This window comes from Pagrus pagrus (genome assembly GCF_965226575.1).
Source record: "Pagrus pagrus genome assembly, chromosome: 19".
Classification (NCBI taxonomy): domain Eukaryota; kingdom Metazoa; phylum Chordata; class Actinopteri; order Spariformes; family Sparidae; genus Pagrus; species Pagrus pagrus.
In genome coordinates this window covers 25,911,565-25,936,193 of record NC_140203.1, presented here as the reverse complement: position 1 = coordinate 25,936,193, position 24,629 = coordinate 25,911,565, and the positions used below count along the sequence as shown (strand labels likewise).

Here is a 24,629-nt window from a genome sequence, read left to right as displayed (position 1 = left end):
AAGATATTTGGCAACTGTAAAAATATATTTTTAGGCCTATTAAAAAAAATTAAAATTGCAAGAGTGATTTCTGACACAACTTTCCATCAAGTAAGTGACCACACAAACATTTTCATCATCTGCAGTCTCCCTCTCGTTATATAACACTCCTCACCTGTGCTCCCTTTAATATGGTTTACACTTGTTAGCAAATGGACTAAGTAAGTAGGCTTCCTGAAATTACCCTCATGGCAAATACACGCAAGCAAACAACTATCAGCATGTCAGTAGGCTACTATGCAAGTAGGTCTGTATTTCCCACCATTTCTTAGGCTTCTTTAGTGTCTTACAAGTTACTCAACAGAGATATTCATTACATAAAATATAGTTCATTATTACACTATGTCCATGTCCATTATCACCAAAAGTGCATTTTTATTTCTTTTTTTTGATCATCCAATCACAGCTTTTAAAAGAATATGTAACACAAAGTAATGAGGTTAACTGCGCCTCCTCAATAAGATTAAAGTTTTTGTCCTTTCCTTGCTAAGAGTTGCTCTTCTTTTTCTAAATCACTCTTAAGCTAGGACTCCTAATTAGAAATTTTATCAGGTTTCAATCAGTCATGGGTCATAGCATTTATGACCATTTATAGTGCAAAATATCATCACATTACAGTGAAAGTGAGGACATACTTTATTTGTCCTGAAAGCAGTGGGACCATCTTGTCTGCAGTGTTACTGTGAGTTTACCAAAGATGGAAAAGAATTTGAGCAAAGCACACATTTGTTTATGCTTGCAGGAGTCTGCTGCTGTTGGTGGTGTTGACTTCAACATGAACATATCTGCCTCAGAACGTTGAGGTTTTTTCACAGACACATTTCAAATCATGTTACTTGACTTGACAAACACATTTGTACTATATATGCAGCAGGAGATATGATGGGAAAAGTAACTGAGAAGTCAGATTCCATTTGCGGTCATCAATGTCTGAGCACTAATACTTTAAATAACTGCACTTATTTATATGTATGAGCTTTAAAATATATTAAAAATGACATGATTCAAATTCATTTTCAAAATTGCATTTGTCATTTAACTGAGGACTTTAGTAATTAATATATTTATGAACTCTGCTAAAATGTTGTGTCCTAAGCCAAAGTAACCCTTGAATGCTCCAAACCCATGAAGCATTTCATGCAAACGGAACTCTGTTAAAATATTACTTATACATTATACAATACAACTGGTATTAACTGAGTCAAATTCTGAAAGAATATGATTTAGCTGTGCTTAAATCATTTTCGAGCAATAAATGTACATAAAACTAAAAGTAAATTCTACAGTACATTTACATGCATGTATACCGTGGGTCGACAGATTATCATTCTGGCCAATTTTCAGATCTGATATTCAGCTTCTTTCTGATTATTAGAGTCAGTGTTTTCTTTTGTCGGACTGCTAATTAATAAATTACTTTGGCTCCGCTGCATCCAATCTGCAAATGAACTAATTAAAATTATCTGATATATGTAGTGAGTACAAAGTACAATATTTTCCTCCAAAATGTAAGGGGATATAAAGGTGTTGAAATTGGAGTTTTTAAGGTCACCTTAAAAAACAATCATCCATTTTTCTCCAGAATCACCTTCCCAATGCCCACACTAAAACTCTTATTTCAACACCTTTAAATGCATAGAATATATTTCACACCCTTTACCCATCTATTCCAACTCTTCATACTCTACTCATGCTACTCTTCAGCTGCTCCTTCAGCAGCCGGCAATTCTGCCACAATTTTTTTTATTTTTCTGCCACAGTTTATTAATATCAGTGCTGTACACTTAGTGTGGTTGCGGCAACACTGTGCAGCAGACACAATAAAGATAACTCAAAAGTTTGCTCTGTCAATCTTTATTGTCATACATTTTGTCAGTGGCAGCCTATGTGAGAGTGCATCAAATCTTCAATATCTCAAATACTATCCATGCTAAAGAAAGTATCCATGACAGACAGGTGCCTCAACTTTTTGAAACATGTTACCATTAATGCCACCATGTGGCCATTTACAAAGCTCTGGATCTGTATGTGTTTGACAGTCCTCAACATATTTACAGCCAGTGTTGGGCAAGTTACTTTCAAAATGCAACATATTACATATTACTAGTTAACTAAATAAAATTAAATAAATTACACATTACACTACTTTGTAACTTTTTAGTTACTTTAAAAAATAAATAATCTATATAGAACAATTAAATAGCTGAGATTTTTTTAAATAAACAAATGGTCTCGGACTCAGGGATGAGCAGGCAGACAAAGGATCACAGTCTGATATATTGTGAGATAGGAATACATTATTTTTAATTGTAGGCTCAGTCATATGAAACACAATAGACCTATACCGTCTCTAATGGAGCCTATAATGACATAGCAAGACAAACATCTATTTTTCTGTGCCTTTTAATTTGAGTCCACAGAACAAGGAATGCATGGACATGTGATTCAAGAATGTAAATTAAAGTGCGCTCAGAGGATCAGGCTTCATCACTAGGCTCATTTCAATCACACAGACTGAACAGAGAACTTACAGGCTCGGCTGCATTAAACACACACAGAGCCTTTATTAATATGGTCATGTTGCTGTGGATGGATTCAACAATAAACGCTTCAAAATGAACAATTATTTTAGTAATAGGTCACCAGTTATTATTTTAAGAGGACTAATTTTTGATCAGCGAAAAAATATACATACATTTTAAATGACAAATAATTGACTATAAATTTTAATTAATGTGCACGAATGGTGTAAAACGTACCCCTGTTACCTGCCAAGGTCCGTAGAATTTATGTTTCGTGTCATTTTAGAATAACAACCCTATCGATAATCGCTTTATTTTGTAATTATGACCGGAAGAGTCATGCGTCGACTCCTACCTCTGACACCTGGGAGAAGCAGGTGTATTCTTCGCAGCATGGCGGCGTTTACATCCATCGACGCTGTGAGAAGGAAAATCCAAACACTGCAGCAGGTAGCGTACGAGGCGGAGGACCGAGCCGAGCTGCTGCAGGGGGAGGCGGACATGGAGAGGCAGGCCAGGATGAGGGTAACACTTCAGAACTATCTGCACACCGATAGACCGGAAACTATGGGAATTCATTCATCACTTGTAGCTGCTCTCAATAGAATGCAATTCTGAAAGATCCAAAAACAATAAACTATTACATGTCGAACAATGCTAACACACAATACTGAGTAGCACTCGTTAAGGCGAAGGAAAATGCCATTTTGTTGTGTTTGTCCGTAAGTAGCAGTAATACTAGGCTACAGCTTAAGAGCTACCAATTCTAGAATGAGTATAATACATTTAAAGAATGTTATAATATACATAGTATTGCGTAAGCAGGCTTCAATATACAATCCATAAGACATAAACAAAATTTCATTAGCCAACTAGAGGTGGAAAAATATAGTTGACGTTTTTGAAAAGTTAATATTTTGGTGTATAAAATACATTTGAATTTTGAATATCAGTTTGTATCACAGGTTAGGTTGAATCTAAAAACCCTTGTTCTTGTTCTACAGTCATATTTTATTTCAAAGCGTACCTTCTTGGTGTTGTCATTTGTCAAAATATAAAAAAAAACCTCAAATTAAATTCAGAATTAAACAGCCTGCTGCACCATGGGCATGCAATGTATGCTGGCAGATGAAGTAAATTGTCCATGCAAAGATTGTTTTTACAGTTTCTTCAATTTAAAACAAGCAAGCAACCAAAGACCAAAGAAATTGACTGCATGCCTCTCTTGCTCTAGTTTAAAAACCAAACCAACCAGGTGCCTGCTGGTCCTACACCTGTCCTCCTAACAGTGCCTCAGGTGCCCACAGTGTTACCCAATTCACCAAAACAACAAAAGAATATTCTCTCAAAATCTAATGCAGATATAGAAAATATCTATTTTAATCTAACACTACTATTCAACAGCTAAATACTAACAACACACAGGAACTCCTATACGTGTCCTGTATTGTTTATTTGTTTGTATCTTCTTTCACTTCAAAAAGCCAAACCTTTACATACATAATAAACGACCTTTGAATCACTATCAGTATGGTCTCAGTTTCACTGAAATAAGTCTAGTTCCATGTATTACATTGCTGATTTTACTTGTACAGATGGGAGACCTAGACTGAAGTCACAAATTAGCTGTCAGTTGGAGTACTAACTCTAACTTGGACTTAATTGATCATTCTTTATGAATATAGCTATATTTCTCATTTTAATGCTTTAAGAATTAAATACAGATCAAATAAAGCCAACATTTTTGTACTGTTTTATTTTATGTATTCAAATATTGACTTTTTTCTGTCTACTGTTTTATAGGCTTCTGCCTTATAAGCAGTAATTATAGCTAGTATGGCTATCATGCAATCATTTTGCAATGTGTGTGTCTGTGTCTGTGTCTGTGTCTCTACAGGCTGAGGCAGAAGTGGCATCTTTAAACAGGCGTATCCAGCTGGTGGAGGAGGAGTTGGACCGAGCTCAGGAGAGGCTGGCTACTGCTCTGCAGAAGTTGGAAGAGGCTGAGAAAGCTGCAGATGAGAGCGAGAGGTGAAGAGCTTCATATACATCCAAAATCTCAACACTGTGTCCTGTACTTTCCAAAGAGACTAAAAAAGGGATGTTATCTATTCATTACCTCGTACAGCTGTTTTAGTTCATGTGTATGCTACCTTTCAATGATTCAACTTTGCAGATGCTCCTATTGCTTTGACATCGCACGGAAGCAGTTGCCTCATGTTGAGGGTTTCTGGGGAAACAAAACAAAGCACTTACATGATTGAACAATTCAGTTAGAGTTTTAATTATTTGCAGGGCTGGATTAAGTTGCTGGGGGGCCCAGGATAAAAATTAGCTGATTTTGCTGTGAATCTTGTGGGGTTTTTCCATTGGCACTTTTGGTCATGTCTAGTTCGACCATCTCTGCTTGATTTACTTTTCCATTACATATTTAAGTGCTCTGAGTTGTGCTGCACCACTCCAAAGATAGACCATCTCTTGAGTGGAGTGAAAGAGCCCTCCTGTGGGCTCAGCACCCCAGGGGAGAGAGATGGGCATCCTGACCCCTGGCTTCGTAGGCTGGAGACATGGAATCTGAATGGGCCATGTTCAAAGCTTCCATTGTAGAGGCAGCTGCTGCCAGAAGGTCAATGGTGATGGCAAACTGAAGAAGGAGGCCTTTTTCGCTTGGTTGGCCCAGGGGTATCCTGAAGGGGCAGAGAGGTACCAAGAGGCCAAAAGGGCTGCAGCTTTGGCGGGTGCTGAAGCAAAAACTCGGGTGCGGGAGGAGTTTGGGAAGGCTATGGAGAAGGTCTTTCAGTCGTCCTCAAGGATGTTCTGGCAAACCATCCGGCAGGGGAGGAGAACTGCTGACCCGGACTGGGGATATTGTCGGGCAGTGGAAAGAGCACTTTGAGGAGCTCCTGAATCATGTCCTCTGAAGGAAGAGACAGAGTCTGAAGACTCGGGGGGGAAAACTCGTCCATATCTCTGGCAGAGGTCGTTGGGGTTTATCAAGAAGCTCCCTAGTGGCAAGGCATCAGGGGTGGATGAGATTCACCTTGAGATGCTGAAGGCCCTGGACATTGTTTGGCTGTCTTGGTTGTCTTGGAACAGTACCTTTGGAGTGGCAGACTGGGGTGGTGGTTCCCATCTTTAAGAAAGGGGACCAGAGGGTGTGCTCCAATTACCAGGGTATCACACAGCTCAGCCTCCCTGGGAAAGTTTACTCCAGGGTGCTGGAAAGGAAGCTACAGCCAATTGTCGAACCTCGGATTCAGGAGGTACAATACGGATTCCGTCCTGGTTGTGGAACAACAGACCAGCTTTTTACCCTTGCGGTCTAGCTGGGAGGGATATGGTAGTTTGCCCAACTTATCTACATGTGTTTTGTGGACTTGGTGAAGGCCTACGACCGGGTCCCCGGGGGAGTAGTGTGGGGGGTACTGCGAGAGTAAAGGGTACCGTGCCCTTTATGACCAAAGTGAGAACTATGTCTTTATACTCGGCACTAAGTCAAGCCTGTTCCCAGTGACTGTTGGACTTCACCAGGGTTGTCCCTTGTCTCTGATCCTGTTTGTGATTTTCATAGACAGGATCTTGAGGCACAGCCATGGGGACTAAAGTGAACCTCAAAATTGCATCACTGCTCTTTGCAGATGGCGTGGTTTTATTGGCTTCTTCGGCCCGTGACATCCAGCAGGCACTGGGGCGGTTTGCTGTCGAGTGTGAAGCGGTCAGGATGAGGGTCAGCACCTCTAAGTCTGAGCCCATGTTTCCCTGCCAGAAAATGGTGGATTGCCCCCTCCGGTTGGGGGGAGAGCTCCTGCCCCAAGTGAAGGAGTTCAAGTATCTCGGGGTCTTGTTCAAGAGTGATGGGAAGATGAAGCTGGAAATGGACAGGAGGTTTGGTGCGGCATGAGCAGTACTGCGGGTGCTGCTCCAGACCGTTGTGGCGAAGAGGGAGCTGAGCCAGAAGGCAAAGCTCTCAATTTACCAGTCTATCTACATTCCGACCCTCACCTATGGCCACGAGCTGTCGGTAGTGACCGAAAGAGTGAGATCATGGATACAAGCAGCCGAAATGAGTTTCCTTAATAGGGTGGCTGGGAGATAGGGTGAGGAGTTCGGTCATCCGTGGGGAGCTCAGAGTAGAGCCGCTGCTCCTTCACATCAAAAGGAGCATCTTGTTAGGATGCCTCCTGGGCGTCTCCCTTGGGAGGTGTACCAGGCACGACCAACTGGGAATAGACCACGGGGCAGACCCAGAACTCGCTGGAGGGACTATATCCCATCTAGCCTGGGAACGCCTCAGGATCCCCCAGGAGGAGCTGGAAAGCATTGCTGGGGAAAAGGAGGTTTGGAATACCCTTCTAAGCCTGCTGCTTGGATAAGCAGAAGATAATGGATGGATGGATGGAGTGTTAAAAGTGAAACTTTCATAAGCTGTTAAAAGTTCCTTGTAATTTATTATAATCCTGTTACCATTTTCAGGTTTATTGTGCTTCAATGATGAATATAACAACCAATTTGCAATTGATCAAATTATAGCAGACTAAGGCCTAGTTCAAGCCTACAAGGATATTTTTGGAAACAGGGTTAAAAAAACAATCTCCATCCAGAGACATTGTAGCACCGTTTGAGAAATAATTCTTTCCATACTAACGCACATGAAAATACATATACCATGATCATTCACGTACACTGGGCATGTGCATGCCGGTGTAAACAAGAAGCAGATTGTGTGCTCTATGGTCACTTCCTTAGTTACAGTAAATATGAGGAACAAGGCAGGAAAACATGACTGCTCTTCACAGATTCTTCCTAGATAATACCATTTTGTCAGAAAACATTATCAACAGCCATGAGTGTCTCTCTTTTCTATTATTGTCTTATCAATGTCTGTTTGTGTCTTTCTAAATACAATAATAAACAAACAATAAACAACAATATTTCAGCCATTCCATCAACGACGTACAAACTCAAATATTCAATGTCATAACACATACTCTGAGTTCACATTTGCCAATGATTCTATATACACTGATAAACAAGTGTGTCTGTGTCATTGTTTTCAAAAATCTGTTTCTGCCTGTCCAGACATAACAATTAAACACCAACAAGAGTTTCTGAATCTCCAGCCTTTGCTCATTAAAACTAGGGCATTAGCTGATGGTTTTAGTGAACTCCACACACAGTGCAATAAATGTAGAGGGGATCAATTCCTGTTCAGCTTTCGCTCGCTAGATGGAAGGCAATCGAAGTTCAACAATTAAGTGGTCTGCTGAAAACTACAGCTTAGTTCCTTTCCAGAAAACACTCCCTCATGGTTTCATTCACTCACCTTCACCAATAGAACAAGCCTGCACCGAATACATATAAATATATCAAAAAAATCCAAAAGAGAAGCGAGGAGGAGCTACATGCAGGCAGTCAGGTGCGTTTAATCAGTTGTAAAATACTGCATTAAAGCACTTCTGGGAGATGCGCAACTGCAGGGCATCTTAAGGGTTATGTGCACAATCTATTGTTTAGGTTTCTATTGTTAGGTGTGATGTTCCTGATTAATGTTCAACGGTGACCAGGCTTGACTATTGTATTAACATCTGTGAAAACAAGATCATTCTCTGGCATTGCAGCTCTCCCCATTCATAGCAGATACCAGCTGGTTATTTGCCATCACTGTGTGGTGCCGAGGAGGATGCTATCATCTGAAGAAAGTGACTGATGCATACCCTCTATATGGAAGTGTTGAATGGAACAAATAACATTCTGATGATTTTGTTATTTTTAGGACTAGACAGTGGCAAGGCTGGATTACGAGGTGGTCAACTATCCCACAGGTTAACTCTGTAATTGGTTGGATATTCCTTATGTCCCAGAGGGGACATTTAGAAAGTTTGTTTTTAAGTATCCTTGAGATCCTTTCCTATAGAGCGATCTTGGATCAAAATCTAGTGAGAGAGAGATTAGGTTATCATAGCAGCGGGTACATTTACATACAAATACATGCTGAAGGTGAGGTTCGCCCAGGGCGTCGTGCAAACTAGGACTGCCATTTTGCTCCGGAGTATGGCCGAGATCATCAAGGCTATTTTTTCAGACTTAATGAAGCTCCCCCAAAGCCAAAAAAGACATTGTACATTACAGACTGAGTAGGACTTATGAAATGAGTAACAATTAAAATGTTCTTCAAATCTAGCACTTAAACATCCCATCCTGTCTCCCAAATATGAATGATTTTGATGGAGTTTGATGTTAGGGTTAGCCGAAGAGTGAGAATTCTGAATAGAATGACACATACAAAGTAGTTTCTGACCGACTGCTTATTGTTGTCTGTTCTTCTCATTTAGAGGAATGAAGGTCATAGAGAACAGAGCATCAAAAGACGAGGAGAAAATGGAGATCCAGGAGATGCAGCTGAAGGAGGCCAAGCACATTGCTGAAGAGGCCGACCGCAAATATGAAGAGGTGAGAGAATCACTGTTTTTTCCATGGTCCTTACATTATATTAGAAACATACAAGACAGGCAGAGAGTGGAAATTTGCAGGCTGAAGCCCATTTGCGCCGCAAGCAGCAACAAACTGGTTTCCGGCATCAATTGCTTCATTCTTTTCCACCTGTGCTTAAACGCAGCATGCATTTGTAGATCATGAGACGTATAAGACTGTCTCAATATTACACATGTAAATGTAAAAATTACGCAGACATTGTTAATCTTATTTTTCATTAGTAGATAATTTTGAGACTAATCTCTCTCCATAAGTAAAGATTTCTTGTCAGCATAGTTACAACAAATGGTATATCAGATTATTATATTCACATGTAAAGACTGCTGTGGCCAACACAAAACAGATGGCAATGTGCAAAACATTCTGCTCAAAACATTATGCTGCAATTGTGTCATAGGAATAACACACCAAAAGTTGATGAAGGTTCTCAGTCATCCAGGTCAGGATAATTCTAAGTGCCATATCGTAGGCAACTGGACTTGTTTCAGTTTCTTGAAGAGGCTTCTTCAGTTCTAACTAACTGGAGGGGAGTTGCAGGCTTTAAACTCTGTGTGGGAGTGTCCTTACAGAGTCGTTAAGGACACATTTGAACTCGAACTTGTTTGAAAGTGATAAACCCAAATTCTACTAAGCAATCATAAATGTACTATACTAGCTGTTATTTTTAGAATAGCATAAGATTTGGTGGGGGGAGGGTAATGAGTTTAGGAACTAGAATTTGACTAGATAGCTAACACTTAAAATGTTCATGGGACTTGAGAAAAATGGTTTTGTCCTGTTTCTCAATACAGTACATACAATACACAATTAGTATAGTATGTAGTAGTGAGAAAAGATATTTGTTGTATTAGTTTGGAGGAGTGGTTTGAGTGTGTGCTGAATGTTTGCAGGTTGCACGTAAACTGGTGATCCTGGAGGGGGATCTGGAGCGCTCTGAGGAGCGTGCTGAGGTGGCTGAAGCGTAAGTCAACCCTTGCACCATGAAAACTCACACCGACACAAGAGCTGCTGTACATAATTCATGTTGTTGTAGAGAGATCATGTGATCACTACTCTGACAGCATGTGATCACACACATTCACTTGTCATTGATATATTTCTAACTTTACAATAATATCATCTCCTAACTGTTCATATTAACAGTCAGAATGATTCTCTAAACAACTCTAAATAATGATCATTGTCCACAACACACACCAACACGCGCGCACACACACACACACACACACACACACACACACACACACACGCACACACACACACATAAGTGCACGCACACACACACACACACACACACACACACACACACACACACACACACACACACACACACACACACACTCCCCCCAACATATTGTACACACAAGCAGCTAACAGCTTCCAACTCTCACATGCATTTTCTGAAGAAAATGCAAACAATCTAGTTAAAGTCGCTGTTGATTTTTTTCTGTTGACTGACTAATTGACTATTGACCTTATCATTTAATCACTAGAACTTGTACTCTAGCATCATAAAACCATGTATGTGTCACAAACTACAGGACATAACAACTTCACTAATCACAGAGACCAGGCGCCAGATGTACAAACGATGTTTACGAACAGACACCATGCGCAAGCCTTTTCCTCTCTCATGATCTGGTATTTATTGATCTGGTATTTATTAAATGATCTGGTATTTATTAAAGAAAAATGTGCGGTGAGAATGTGTCACCTCAAACAGACTGAAGACCAGGTGTATGGTTCACAAAGTTTTCAAGAGATAGCCCCAGGTGAAAAGATGATGTGGACATGAAATATAAAGGTGATAGATGTGACCATGCAGTACAGTACTGAAATTATTTAGCAGTCTAGCATTCAGTAAAATGTCAGTCAGAGGCATAATTATACACTTAATTTGAAATGTATGAGTGGTGAACTTTATCAGTTTTTATTTACATTAGAGCCATTACTTCCCTGTTAATTCTAGTTTACATTTGATGCTGAGTTGTGAAGCAATTTGTAAAGTCTGTTTGAGTATTAGCTGTAGATGAATCATTGATCATCCCTCTGACAGTTAATAATGACGACTGAGATATTACCGGGATGATATTTTACAAATGCATGTGATGAACTAGTGGTATTGGTGCTTTAGCTGTACGTAACGGTTGTGTATAATAACAGCTGTTCTGATGCCGTTGGAGAACCTCGCTAATGAAACACAATCAGTTACACTTTTTCTTCTTTGCCATTCTTCACATGACAGGTCTAATGAGTGTTGGAACAATGACTGTTCATATGCAAACAGATGGTTAAGGGTGCTTGTACATCCACACACGGGTGATTGTGGGAGTGGAAGTTAAGATTATACTTGTGCTCCCGTTCCCACAATGAGTTATATTTTAAGGCGTACACACAGCTTTATATAAATCTGAAGAAAGAATATTATGTTATGTTATGTATTTCTTTTCATATTTTGTCTTTGTGCAGACACAAAGTTTTAACAAGGAATCTACACAATCAACAGTTTTATGCATCTGGCCTCATGATGTTTCTGTGTTCTCCTGTGTGTTTTTATGTAATGGAATGCCTGAATACACAACCACTGCCTGTATGCAAGTTGTTACTGTATGTTATTGTTTTGTGGCTGCTGTACTCACTCTCCCCTTCACCCCTGACCTCCTGGACTAACCTACAGGCGAGTGAGGGAGCTGGAGGAGGAGCTCAGGCTAATGGACCAGAATTTGAAGTCCATGGTGTGCGGGGAAGAAGAGGTAGTTACTGTACAAACTCCACCAAGGTCTAATTCTGACCTGCTGCCTTCTGCTCCTCTGACCTGCAAGGTCTCAGCCTGTCTCTCTGTTTTCTGTCTAACCTGCACTTGTGCTCTATGATATCAAGCATGTCCTCTAAGCAGAACTAAAAGGATAAGTCTGATGATATTCTGTTTTCCTTGTCAACAAATCCCACGATAAGACTTAAAGCAACAATAGGTTGATTCAAAGGCATATAGGTGTGGTTATCAGAAGAAGGGGACACAATTAGGAAAAAATGCATTAAAAAATGCAATTCTGTGCTTATATAACCATTTATAATTATCTAGGAGAAGATGATCATTATTATTATAATCATTATTGAGGACAACACGCCACAGAAGTAACACATTATAGTGCTATACACTGCCACTCAAATGTTTGGATCACCCCCCCCCCCCCCCCCCCCCCAAAATTAATGTTTTCCAATTAACCTATTAACAGGTTAGAAATAAGGATTTTTTACTTGAAATAATAATTTAAAAATATATTCAAAATATCCTCCCATTACAGCTGTGGCTACTATGTATGTTGCCTGTGAGGAGTAATCCAAGGCAAAACAAAACAGAATCAATAAATCACCTGCTACTGCCTAAAACTAAAACAAAACAAAACAAACAAACAAACAAACAAAAGAAACGTATCCGTGAAAGGGACAAGGACTGCAGTCTGGACCCTCACCAGTATGTATTCCAAGAGATCCACAGAGGGGTGCCATATCCCCTGCCTTCCACTCAGTATTCATGAACCTTGACATAAGAACAGCTACATCAGAATGCTGTTTGTTGACTTAAGCTCAGCACTCAACACAATCTCACCCATTAAATTGAATGGTAAAATTTATACTCTGGGCTTGAGTGTCACACTCTGCAAATGGATGTTGGACAGACCCCAGCCAGTTTGGATTGGTACTTCGACCCACACTCTACTACTCACTAGTGCTCAACACCAGAGCACCCCAGGGATGCGTGTTCACCCCCCTCCTGCTCCCAGGGGAAAATAGGGCTTTGAATGTATTCTTTAAGCCTGATATATCTTACTTTTCTGCCCCGTAGAGGTCCATTGCATAAATCTGTAGTGATCTGCCATTGAAATTAGTCACCAAGAAATAAAAAATGTTCTCCCGTTTGAGTAGTGTTTGTCACAAACTACAGTGCATAGCTTTGTTTGGAACTGACCGAGCCTTTTAAAAAATGAAAAAATGTAATTGTGAGGTGTTTGGAACTTCGTGTGGAGTCACTCTTGCGACAATTCTATTTTTAAATACAATATTTTTTATTTTATTCTATTATTCTTAGAATTTCTCTATGCTGTTACATTTCTATTCTTGCATGAAGCAAATCCCCTTGGATCAATAAAGTTGCCTATTTCTGATGCTAATGTTATAGTAAGCTTGTGAAAGCGAAAACTATTAATTGAACAAATATAAACTCAATCCACCGCTTCTTTTGCCGCAATTTTTATATTTGCGATTCCTAATCTGATAAGGTCCTTGGTTTTTCCCCTGTTGCTGAAATTGCACAGTACAGGCAATCAAGCCAAATCAAATCAACATGTGTAACATTTCTCAATGGCCTGTTCGTTCCAAAATACAATGTAACCTCTTATTCCATCATATGTGAATGTAAATACTGTAGTCTTATCAAAAAAAAAGAAAAGGTGATTACTATCCTCTTAGGGTAGGGAGAGGGTGTAGGGGCTTGGAATTGGATTGGAATTTGGCTGAACTAACAGATTGTTAGCTCAGATATCTTTTATGGGGTTTGTTGACAATAAGAAAAATGTAGAATAACAACAGATTTATACTTTAATTTGGGACTTCTATACATCTTAATTTTGCTAAAACCCTTGCTCTATGTCTTACTCAAAGTCAGATATAAAAAGATTAGTTTTATGATGGATAAAGCTAATTCTTCTGTCTCTGAGTAAGACAGTGTTGGAGTGGAACTTCAAACAGTGTCAGGGTTTAATCTCTTCTGCCTGCCTACCTTTCAAATCAGTGCATTGTTTTCTCTTGCTTCTCTTCTTTCTTACATTGCTCAGTAAATCAGGTGACCTTGAGGAAGAGTTGAAAAATGTCACCAACAACTTGAAGTCACTGGAAGCCCAGGCTGAGAAGGTAAAGTAAGATCTAATGGGCATTCATCCTTAGGACTGGCCAGTCAGACTGTGCAGTCCTTACTAATGTATGAGGTGTAGACCTTAGAATACTTTTTTTTTTCCAAGATTAAGATCTTTTTTCTTTAACCAGAAACAGCCAATATAACTCTTGCCAAAGCCACCAGACCACAATTGCCCACTGGAAATACCTTGAATAATGCAGTAGGTCTTTTGAAAACAAAGAAGAATATGTTGAATAAAAAAGGTGATCTCTCTGGTTCTGCTGTATCAGTTTTGATCATTTGTTCATAATGAGTCCAACGGTGTATTAGGAGTGCAATGCTAGACCAATTGACTGCTTTTTAAAACCTGGTACCTACATTACCCACAATACAACTTAGCCACCGAATGACATCAATGAAGGCAATTTTTCAGATTACATGCAGCTTCCCTGGAACAACAAAAGACTTTATTCTACTTTTTTCACATATGCAGTAGAACTCCCCATCACCTGTAAACACAAATAAAACCCCCGGTTATTTCCTCTACGTGCTGTATTAACATGTGAGGAGCACAAATTTTGGTTAAGGTAACATGATGACATGATTCAAATGTGCTACAGCTTTCTGAACATTTTACTGTAAATTTTGTCTTTCAAACACTATTAGGCACAAAATATCCTACCTGCCTTTCTTAAAGATATTCAAATAATCTCCCAATGTAATACAACAAAGAAGTGTATCTGCCATCCATTTATGAACTCTGCCCTCATTACGTAGCTGATACCGTAGTTGTAAATATATGTTTTTGTGCTTTGTTAATAGTTTTCTATGTTTGAATTTTAGTACTCGCAAAAGGAGGACAAATACGAGGAAGAAATCAAAGTTCTTACTGATAAACTGAAAGAGGTGAGAATTTTTAGTTACATGTTACTGTGTCTGTTTCTTACTCCTCCATATTAGCTAAATGAACAGAGACAGTCCTCATACATGTCTGACTGTGTACTGCACATGTTGTGCTGTGTTTTGTATTCCAGGCTGAGACCCGTGCAGAGTTTGCAGAGAGGTCTGTGGCCAAGCTGGAGAAGACCATTGATGATTTGGAAGGTATTCAACACTCACGTGTACTTCCACTGACACCAGTAACACGTCTGCTCTTTGCACTGCAGTGAATAATGAAACCAGTATAAGTAACAAACATCTTCACAGTTCTGCTGTTGGAACTGAAGTGATGACTGGCTGAGCTGTGTACTGCACTTTTAACTGATGAAGCCATTGATGATTGGAAGTACTGATTAACCTCACTTAATTACTGCTTCTCTGGTTCATTTAATTTGGCTTGTTCTTAGTATGTAAATGTGCAGCTAGCACCAGTTTCACTTATAACAGCATTATAATATTGCAAGTTGTACAATGACAATCAAAGTGAGTAAACTTATACTCCATGGCATAAATGTACAGTGCAGATGTGTACTTCAGTAAACTGAAGTAGTACAATCCTTACAAGTGCCTTGCTTCTTTAGTCTGCAGTCTGTAGATGATGTGTAGCTACTACAAAACATTTTTTTGTTGTCAGGTGTCACCAACAAATTATTTTAGAGGAAAAACTGCCATCAAGTACCCTTTATATTCCTAATAAAATGCCAATCCATAGGCACAGCTAGGAAGACAATTTAGCCAACACTGGAAATGAAAGGATGTGCTCTGAGGCAGGCAAACTTTCGCTCCATTCATTCATCTGTAGAGGCTTTGGGTGTCTCACATCAGTAATTACGGTGCTCTCAAGTGCCACCCTGTGCTTTGAATGTAACTTAGGAGGAGCCCACATTTGCATGGATTTCACAGCAGGTGTATAGTGCTCAAGTTATAACAACAAGATGTTTATGGACACACTTATAGACATAGGTAGAAACATAAAGTTTCTCTCTCACACACACATGCAGCTTTGTGTAAAATGTTTCGAAGAGAAAATGGCAGTATGAAATAAGAACAAAGATAAATTCATGAAAAGAAAAACAGCATAAAAAATGATGAACAACATTTATTTATAGTTCAGATATTAAATATAAAAGCAGCTTCCACATGCCTGGAGCATCCAACCTGGTAAACATTCAAATGACCATCAACCAGCAGGGGGCATGTGTGAGCATTCTCTGCTTTTAAAGGTGCAACCTACTGTAACCCATACTACCATTACGATACATTCACAGTCTGTACTGGAGTCAGCATGAAACACTGCTTTGGATGTGTTGTATATGGAGGTGTTGAGTGGAGCGTTCTCTGATAACTCTGCATGATTTGTTCAATGTGTGTGTATTTGGATCCAGTCTACAGAGATCTGGGGTTACATAATTTGGCTGAATGAGCTTCAAGTCTCAACTTAATATCCATCCTGATCAGATGATCCTGATCCTGATTGTGATCAGATCACCAGTGGGACATCACTAAGTGCCCAACCATGAGATACATCAATCACACATTTGAGTTCTGATCACTCAGATCACTGCATGTGGCCATGTTCTTTTACCAATGTCCTGGGCCACATTTAAGGACCGCCTACTCAACTGTCGTCCTCTGTGAAACAAGGATTTGTTTCCCTTTAATGCGCATTGCATTTGTGGGCTCTGTTAATTTGCCAATGTTCCCAGGAGACATTTGTGAATACGCTCTCTGTTTCAACAACCAAATAGTAACCACAATATCCTCAGACTTCCTTAGAATCACATGATTTTAGAGCTGTTAAGTGAAGAGAAACTTCACAAACTTTGCAAAACAGCTACGGCAAATTCTAAATCATTTAAATCATTATTACAATTCTTGTAAATTTGACATTCAAAGCATCAAGTTGTTTGTTTCCTTGTAAAAAGTGTCAGTTTGTGGCAGCATCGCTGTACCAACCTGTCTGGTTCCATATTTCAAGTGCATTTTACCTGCCAACATTAAGCAGCTGTAAACAAACTTTTTCAAACTGATTTCACAATTTCCACTAAATTTATGAGAAAAGACAACATTTTATTAACAGTAAATATGTCAAATTTTACAAATGCGGTAAACAGTAATCAATTTAGGCAACTTCTTTGATGCCTCTTCAACTTTAGCTATTGCTTTGACTGTTACCTGTGCCCACTTAGCTGTAGTAACTAGCTGTTATGCTGACATTAACTCACTTTTCTTTTTCTTGTTCTTTGCCTCATTCTGTTTCCACTCCATACTTGTGTTTGTTTGTGTGTGTGCGTGCGTGCGTGCGTGCGTGCGTGTGTGTCCTCCTCCAGATGAGGTGTATGCTCAGAAGCTGAAGGGCAAGGCTCTCAGTGAGGAGCTGGACCTGGCCCTCAATGACATGACTACACTGTAGCTGCTCTTACTTCCTCTCTGTTCCTGCATCCTGTCTGAACTCTCCTCCTCCTGCTTTCTGTTGTTTTGTTCCATTCCACAGTGATATCAGGGGCTAGAACATTCTAGAAATGTAATGTGCTGAATCCACCCACCCTTCAGTAAGCTGTATCTGTGTTACACAGCACTGGTAATTTTACAGAAGGTTAAGTTACTGATCACCCAGTCAGTGTCGTTTGTCTGCTGGTTCACTCAATGAATGTTCTCTCTTTATTGAAATATCCATGCAAACCTGTTTCCCCTCTCCATCTGAAATAAATGTATTTATGCTATCTTGACTTTTCTGTCTCCTTTCAGTCTTGCCTTCTTTCCTTCCATTTACTTCCTCTATTCACCATTTATAGGCAGTGTATGAGTAATAATTAACTGCTTTGTAGCACACCACAATGTAGTAAAGAAAGAAAGAAGGAACTTTTTTTGTTTTCAGCCATTTGTAATATATACAACCATAGAGAAACTCATAAGGATATATTTCAGTTGGTCCTTTCCCACCCATGTAAAGCTTTGTATACATGCTGTAAGGAAAGATTAGCTCAGTATCTGGGATACATGGCATTAATCAGAATCATAATACAAAACACTTTTAATGATTTGACCAGCACTATAATTTTATAGTCTGCCTGATAAACCACTTGTTGATCAGGCAAGAGCAATAGGCGATTTGAGGGGGGACACCATCTGCCCTGTCTGCGAAATGACCAAAATGCATCCCTCTTATTAACCTGCCATCCCTCTCCATCCCCTCCCCAGATCACAGATAGGCGGACCACTGTCCAGATCCTTAGTCAGTGGCCATCCGATCCACACCCGAACCTATAATGGATAAATTATTTAGAATTGTTACATTATGGAGCATTTGTATTTTAACTGGCATAGCTTTTCTAGTCTTTACGGCCCAGGAAACTCACAGACCAATTGCACATATTGCTAATAACGTACTTGATGCCACAATATTTGTGTATTGCGTTAAGCATCGTGGTTTAAAGTGAAATTCTTGCCAAAATGCAACCTAGGCTTTTTTTGTGAAGGAACCTGAGTCAAACCTTCGTGTAAAAGCATAATTACGATGAAAAAGCCACTTTTAAGAGTACTTTTAAGTAACATGGAGGAGAGTAAAGGTGGAAAGTTCCATGTTACATCGCACTCGGGGATCAACGCTTCTCGACTGGCAGGACGGTCGCGAGCGGAGTAAGCTACTGCTAGCGTGAGTTGCTCAAAAACCTTCTTTTTAGTAAACTCTGTGTACACAAACAATGTTCTCAATGCTCGTGTTCATGTGTAGAGACCCTGGTGATACTATGAGCAAAGTTTCATGTTGTGTCGAGTCTTCTTAGTGTTTTAAAAATAGCGATTTTGATGCTACCGTAATGTTGCCCCTAGCACGCCATTGAAAATGATTTTGACCCGAAAACAAAAATACGGTAAATCTTAAAAGTGACTTTTTCGTCATAATTATGCTTATACACAAAGGTTTGACTTGGGTTCCTTCATTAAAAAAGCCTAGGTTGCATTTTGGCGAGAATTTCACTTTAAGTCAGACTGATTACTGAGAAAATAGACAGCAAACACTGAGCTTTTAATCAAGAATGGACTATAACATGTACATTCTTCCCAAGAGCAGTTCAAAATGAGTATGACTCATATTGGAGACTGTGGCATTTTGATTATTAAAAGTAATGTAAGGTGCCACTACTAGACAAAGCACAGGGCATGTTTTGAGCAAACGTACCGATTTGTCCACGTCCCCCATGTTAAAAAAAGGGTGTCCTATACACAAATAAACTCTGGGAAATAATTAACTGAAATTGAGGTCATACAAAACAGGAACCATGTTTAGTGACTGAATGTAAAATAACAGGAAACAAAAGCACTGATGTTGTATATATGAAAAATTTATTGGCTGCACGACTGGCAAAAGACAAGACAATGATGACACATTTAAAAGCTTAACTACATAACATGATGAGTCAGTGAACAAATAAATGCAGTGGAGTTTGTCATGAAAAGTTATGTGAGCCAGTGTACGCCAGATGAAAATGAAATTGATAGTATCCTGTCTTCAGAAACACAGAGGACCACTGAGTGGAGGAAGACTTAATCTGTACAAAGCCTCATTCAACAGCTGAGAGTTGTGGTAAGCAAAAGGTGAAATACCTTGAATAATTAGACATTGTAACTAGGCCCAAGTTGAAGGGACATCCTATTTTTGATTTAATAGTTTCTAGTGTACCTTTATTAATATAAAAGTATTAACCTCAATCATCCAGGAATTTGTTCAACTGGCGGATAAGGTTCTGGAGGGGAAGGACCGTGATTTTTGCACTCAATGGCGGCCATGCTAGGGATGGACAGTAGTATCAGTAGTACCCATATGGAATATAAAATTCTGATAACCAATATATCGGCCGATTACTTTTATATTTATATACAATATATGTACATATATATAATATATACATTTATATAAAATATATAAATAAAAGTAATCGGCTGATATATTGGTTATCAGAATTTTATATTATATATATATATATATATATCTTTGTAAGTGTTACATGATTATATATATATATATATGTATGTATATACATATCATGTAACACTTACAAAGATGTGAATTGAAGGCAGAACATTTTAGTGTTTAGAATACTTTAAAGTAAAGTCTTTTTCGAAATGCACCTCTCTGATGCCCTCTACACGTTAATTTACATTTTCTCTACTCTATCATTCTGAACCATTAAGTCATTATGAAGCACAGTCTGATCAGAAATGCCTTTTCTTGCTTAAAATGTCATCTTTTGCAATATTTCTTTTTTAGTGTATAATGTTCACAAACAGTCAAGGGATGACCAGTGCCTCTGCTGCTGGTCTCACTGTAATGTAAGTTCAACCAATGTAAAAAGAAAAATGAAAAAAAAGCCTTAATGTGCTCAAGTGAAATTATGATCAATAACAGTGACATGACGGTTGTTGCAGAAGAGTAGAGGATGGGGACGTTAACGTTATATTGTTCATTTGCTTCCAAGCTAGCAATGCATTTTACTAAGCACGATTGTCAATTGATTGGTGAGTGTGACTAAGAGATTCTCTTGTGTAAGAATGGAGTTGGAGTGGCTCTACTGGATAAACAGCACAAGGACATAATTTCTAAGTCAGACCAAGTCATATTCCCTGCAATTTATTAGGAAAAAAAAAATTTGCATGTCCACCAGCATAATGTGTTTTCATCTTAGCCGATCGGAGCTGGAGCCAATAAATACCTGTGACTGCTGCAGAGTCATTTGATGCAGGAGTGAATGCTGACATAAAGATAAAATGCACAATAAATACAAAGCCAGATGCAAGCAGGTGGGTTTTTGTCCAGTGTGAAAGGGACAAGGTATGCACGTTCGTTCAGACCTGACAAGTTTAGCAGGGTTCTTTCATTTAAGTTGTTGCTCCCAAGGTTGTGGTCTGCATGCTCTATGTGTCTTGGCATACAGCTGAGTTTTGGGCAGGACCATGCAGGTCCCACTGGTGAAGGGTACAGGGCCAAGGTGCAAAAGTTAATAAAAAGGTTAAGAGAGAAGAGGGTCTTGAAGAGGAGCCAAGAGGACCAAGTATGATCACAGGATTTTCTTCTTTTCTTTAGAAAGAATTAAGAGAAAATAAAAACTATAAAGAGTAAAGTTTGTCACAAGTTTGAAGCTTTCATATTTAAAAGTGTGACACTCTGCTGTTGAATGAGCAAAACACCTATGCAAATAAAAGGACATTGCATACTCTACACTATTGCATAAAAGTGAGTAATATACATAATTTATTCAGGTGTAAATTTGAAATTGCAATTATGTTACAAACATCATATTTATCAATGTATGTATGCATAGGCATGTTTCTATGCATGGCGTATGAAATGGTAAAGTTGAATCAATACAGTAAGGTGTCCCTTTGTATTACAGGACTGTGTCCATGCTTTCTCTTCCCGTCTTCATCATCATCGTCATTTATCACATGCAAACAAACAAAGGAAACATTGGCATTGAAACGTTTGTATTTGAAGAAGTTGTACTGGCACTGAAACAAATATTTGGCACTGAAAAAACTTTTACATTTAATATTAGGATTTTTATGTGCTTTTCAATGGCAATCTTCTGATTTTTCCCTCATGTCTGTCTTATTTCAGTGACAGGATTTTTACAATGTCAGTTTTTTTTTCAGTCTCACGGGTTTTCAGTGTCAACTTTCTGTCACTGTTTTTGTGTGGCGAGGAAGGGTCTGATGGGAGGGGCAAGGAGACTGTGATTTGCCTATCTGCATAGCCTACTAATGAAGAATCGTCACCCATGTGGACCTGAGGTCTGCTCTGACCCTAGCATATAGCCATCGCTTACAGGAGTTTACTTGAAACTCCCAAACAGCAAGTATCTGCTGTTGTTTTGTCACATAAAACAGGTCTAAATTAAAACAAATGTTTAACTCGCGCTATTCTGGACTGCCATAGCTCTGTTGGAACAATGTCTGATGACACAGCGACTCACAAGGTGAAACAATACTAGCCAACACTATAATGGTTGGTAACAACAATACTGTGTAGAGTTAGAGGGTGTCTGGATTTGCCTTATCTTCAGTCCCAGACAGGAAATGTATTTGGAAGCTCATGATTGACTTTGTTTCCTCCTCCAGAGAAGCTGGCCCAAGCCAAAGAAGAGAACCTGGACATGCACCAGGTGTTGGACCAAACCCTTCTGGAGCTCAACAATCTTTAGAGATGTCTTCAGAGCTATGTGAAGGACAGCCCAAAGGATAGAACAAGACAAAAACATGGTTTATCTCCCACCCAAAGCTCCCAGCATAAGCCCATACAGAGGGAATCTTGACATAACATCAACAGTTGTTATTGTAATAAAAACAAGTAAGTGTGAAGATATATTCAGATGTAAATCTAAGGAGCCCCTGAAGTGAGGAAGACAGTGTCTTGACAATGTCTATTTCAAACTGAAAGCTATTTAGTGTGCACTGGAAACTGCATACACTGTATAGTCAATCAGAAATGATCCTATCATAATAAAATGTTCCATGATGTTCCATGTACATCTTACTATCTTGTATGAAGGAAGAAAGTCACTCATCGGTACAACTATCTCAAGAGCAGGTGTTTCTTCCAGAGGGTTTCTCTTGTTTGACCAAACATGTTGAAACTTTTCTCATTGCATATATTCATGAGTCTGACAGGGCCCACTTACATATCTTTCTGCAAGTTGTATTGTTTTCATAAACACACAGTGTGTGCTGGAGTGTTTTTATTTTGGCTACATTATTTTAAGTCATTTTCTAACGTAGGTATTTTGGGTTCAAAAGTATGAATTGAGTTGCATTTTTAAAAGTCAATATTAGATTCTAATGGATTTCAGTTACCAATAGAACAGACAAGCAGAAATATATGTAAGAGTGTGACTGATGTTCCATGTTACAACATGAAATTACTAAAGTGCTGGGAGCTGTAATACTGACATCTGACTTTGAATAAATGTTTTATAACAAAAAGGGGCATTCCTGAAGTATCATAATTCTAAGATGTCTTTGATGTGACATTTTATTTTATTGTTTCAAATGTAACGCTACTCCACACGTTTGTGCAAAACCTGATGTCTCATGTTATCCCAACATGATTTGTCAGCTTCTAGTGATGACACAGAATACTCGGCTTTGTCAGTCTTCAAGTGCTAGCTTCAATGGGGTTGAGGTCAGGTGACTGTGGAGGGAAGTCCATGACAGGACTCCTTGGTCTTCAAGTAGTTCTTGCAAAGCTTTGAGGTGTGTTTGAGCTCATTATCCTGCTGCAGTATAAATCCTTCTTGACAACGATCAAACCAGAGGGTGGAGCACTTTGGTCAGGGTGGAGTCAATTCTGTGCAGGTGTCCAACTCCAGAGTGGGCAAAACACCCAGGTTTATGTGGCAATAGTAAAGATTTTCAATGTGGTCTCAGACTTATTGTTCCCACTATACACCTGTCTTCTTTTTAGTTAACCACTCTGCCAGATGGTTATTCAGTAAGGTTAACAAACTATGACCGACAGACGGACTCAAATCATTTGTTGAAGTAGTGATTTCTGTCTGAATGCAGGCCTGCAAATTATTTATGATTAGGATACTGCTTTAACTTTGACATGAGGTAAAGTACTTGGATTAATTATAGTTATTATCCTTGTACTGATACCAAATCATGAGTGAAAGCCCTTTGAATCAGACAAAGCAAGTAAAAAGATTTCACTGTCTGATTGTTTGAGTAAATAAATAACATAAATCCCAGTGAATTTCAGACAGATATTTGTGTTATACCACCACTGATATTAAGCCCAATGGTTCAGGGATCTGACCAATGACTGTCCTAAACATTAAGGCCACAACTGCACAGGTAAACTCATGAGTAGCACACTACAAAGTCAAATTTGGTATATACTAGATACACTGACAATGTTTTTTATAAGAACATGAAGCACAACAAGAACAATGGAACAATCAATCAACTCAGTAACTAAAGAGACCTCACAATTAAGTGTGAGGGGATCAAACTATAAGAAGACATTTGGTGTGACACTGCTGAAGACAAACACTTAATTCTAAGAGAATAAGAGAATTGAAAAATAAATAAACAAGACAAATGTAAACACAGAGCAAGTATTTGAAGGTAAATTATCCCAGTTGGAGATGTAAACATAAAAGCCCTTTTACCACTTTTCTCAGGGACAAAGGGAACCATAAAGAGAAGCTGAAAAGTCTCTCTGACAATACCAAATCAATGTCTGGAACAACACAGAACTTCAATACCAAATTGAAAGTATTTATAATATGATTATGGTTCAAACATGTCATAACTACAAGAGGGCAGGATTGTATCGACAAAGTCTGTTCCTTATGCTCTGTAAAGTTATTCCAGTATCTGTTGGGAAAAGGTAGCCTGTAGTCAAGCAGCAACACAGACTACTCAAGCATCAAGTGTGGCCAGCCTGTAAATTTGGCTGCTACTGAATTTGTCGGATAATGTTTTGTGGTATCTTTTGCTCTCTGATTTTCTGTAGGCTACATTTCTATCAGAAAACATTTTAAAAATCCCTGCTTGTGTGGGTTACACAAAAATGATGCCTTTCAAGGTTAAGAATATAATTCTCCAATTTAATGTAGAAGCAAGAGCAGTTAAATATTCACCTATTAATCGAATGTGTTGTCTTGTTTCCTACGGTCGAGAGGTCCAGGAACATTTATGGGTATGCCCTTACTTGTGAACAGGAGGGCGGAGACATACCGGAA

General features: G+C 39.0%; 1 protein-coding gene across 4 annotated transcripts in view; it reads left to right on the top strand.

The window, feature by feature from the left end:
• The window catches only part of tpm2 (tropomyosin 2 (beta)), a 33,415-nt gene extending 10,549 nt beyond the window's left edge, over positions 1 to 22,866 (top strand). Inside the window, exons 3-9 of one of the 4 annotated variants that reach the window (XM_084383418.1) lie at positions 4,459 to 4,592; positions 8,894 to 9,011; positions 9,944 to 10,014; positions 11,731 to 11,806; positions 14,791 to 14,853; positions 14,982 to 15,051; positions 22,003 to 22,866. In XM_084383418.1, coding sequence (XP_084239544.1) covers positions 4,459 to 4,592; positions 8,894 to 9,011; positions 9,944 to 10,014; positions 11,731 to 11,806; positions 14,791 to 14,853; positions 14,982 to 15,051; positions 22,003 to 22,085 — 615 coding nt within the window. In that variant the 3' untranslated portion in view covers positions 22,086 to 22,866. Of the gene's footprint in view, positions 1 to 4,458; positions 4,593 to 8,893; positions 9,012 to 9,943; positions 10,015 to 11,730; positions 11,807 to 13,888; positions 13,965 to 14,790; positions 14,854 to 14,981; positions 15,052 to 17,216; positions 17,616 to 22,002 lie in introns of those variants that run through there. The other 3 variants (XM_084383416.1, XM_084383417.1, XM_084383415.1) reach the window with 3 other exon arrangements.
• Positions 22,867 to 24,629: the final 1,763 nt, after the last annotated feature.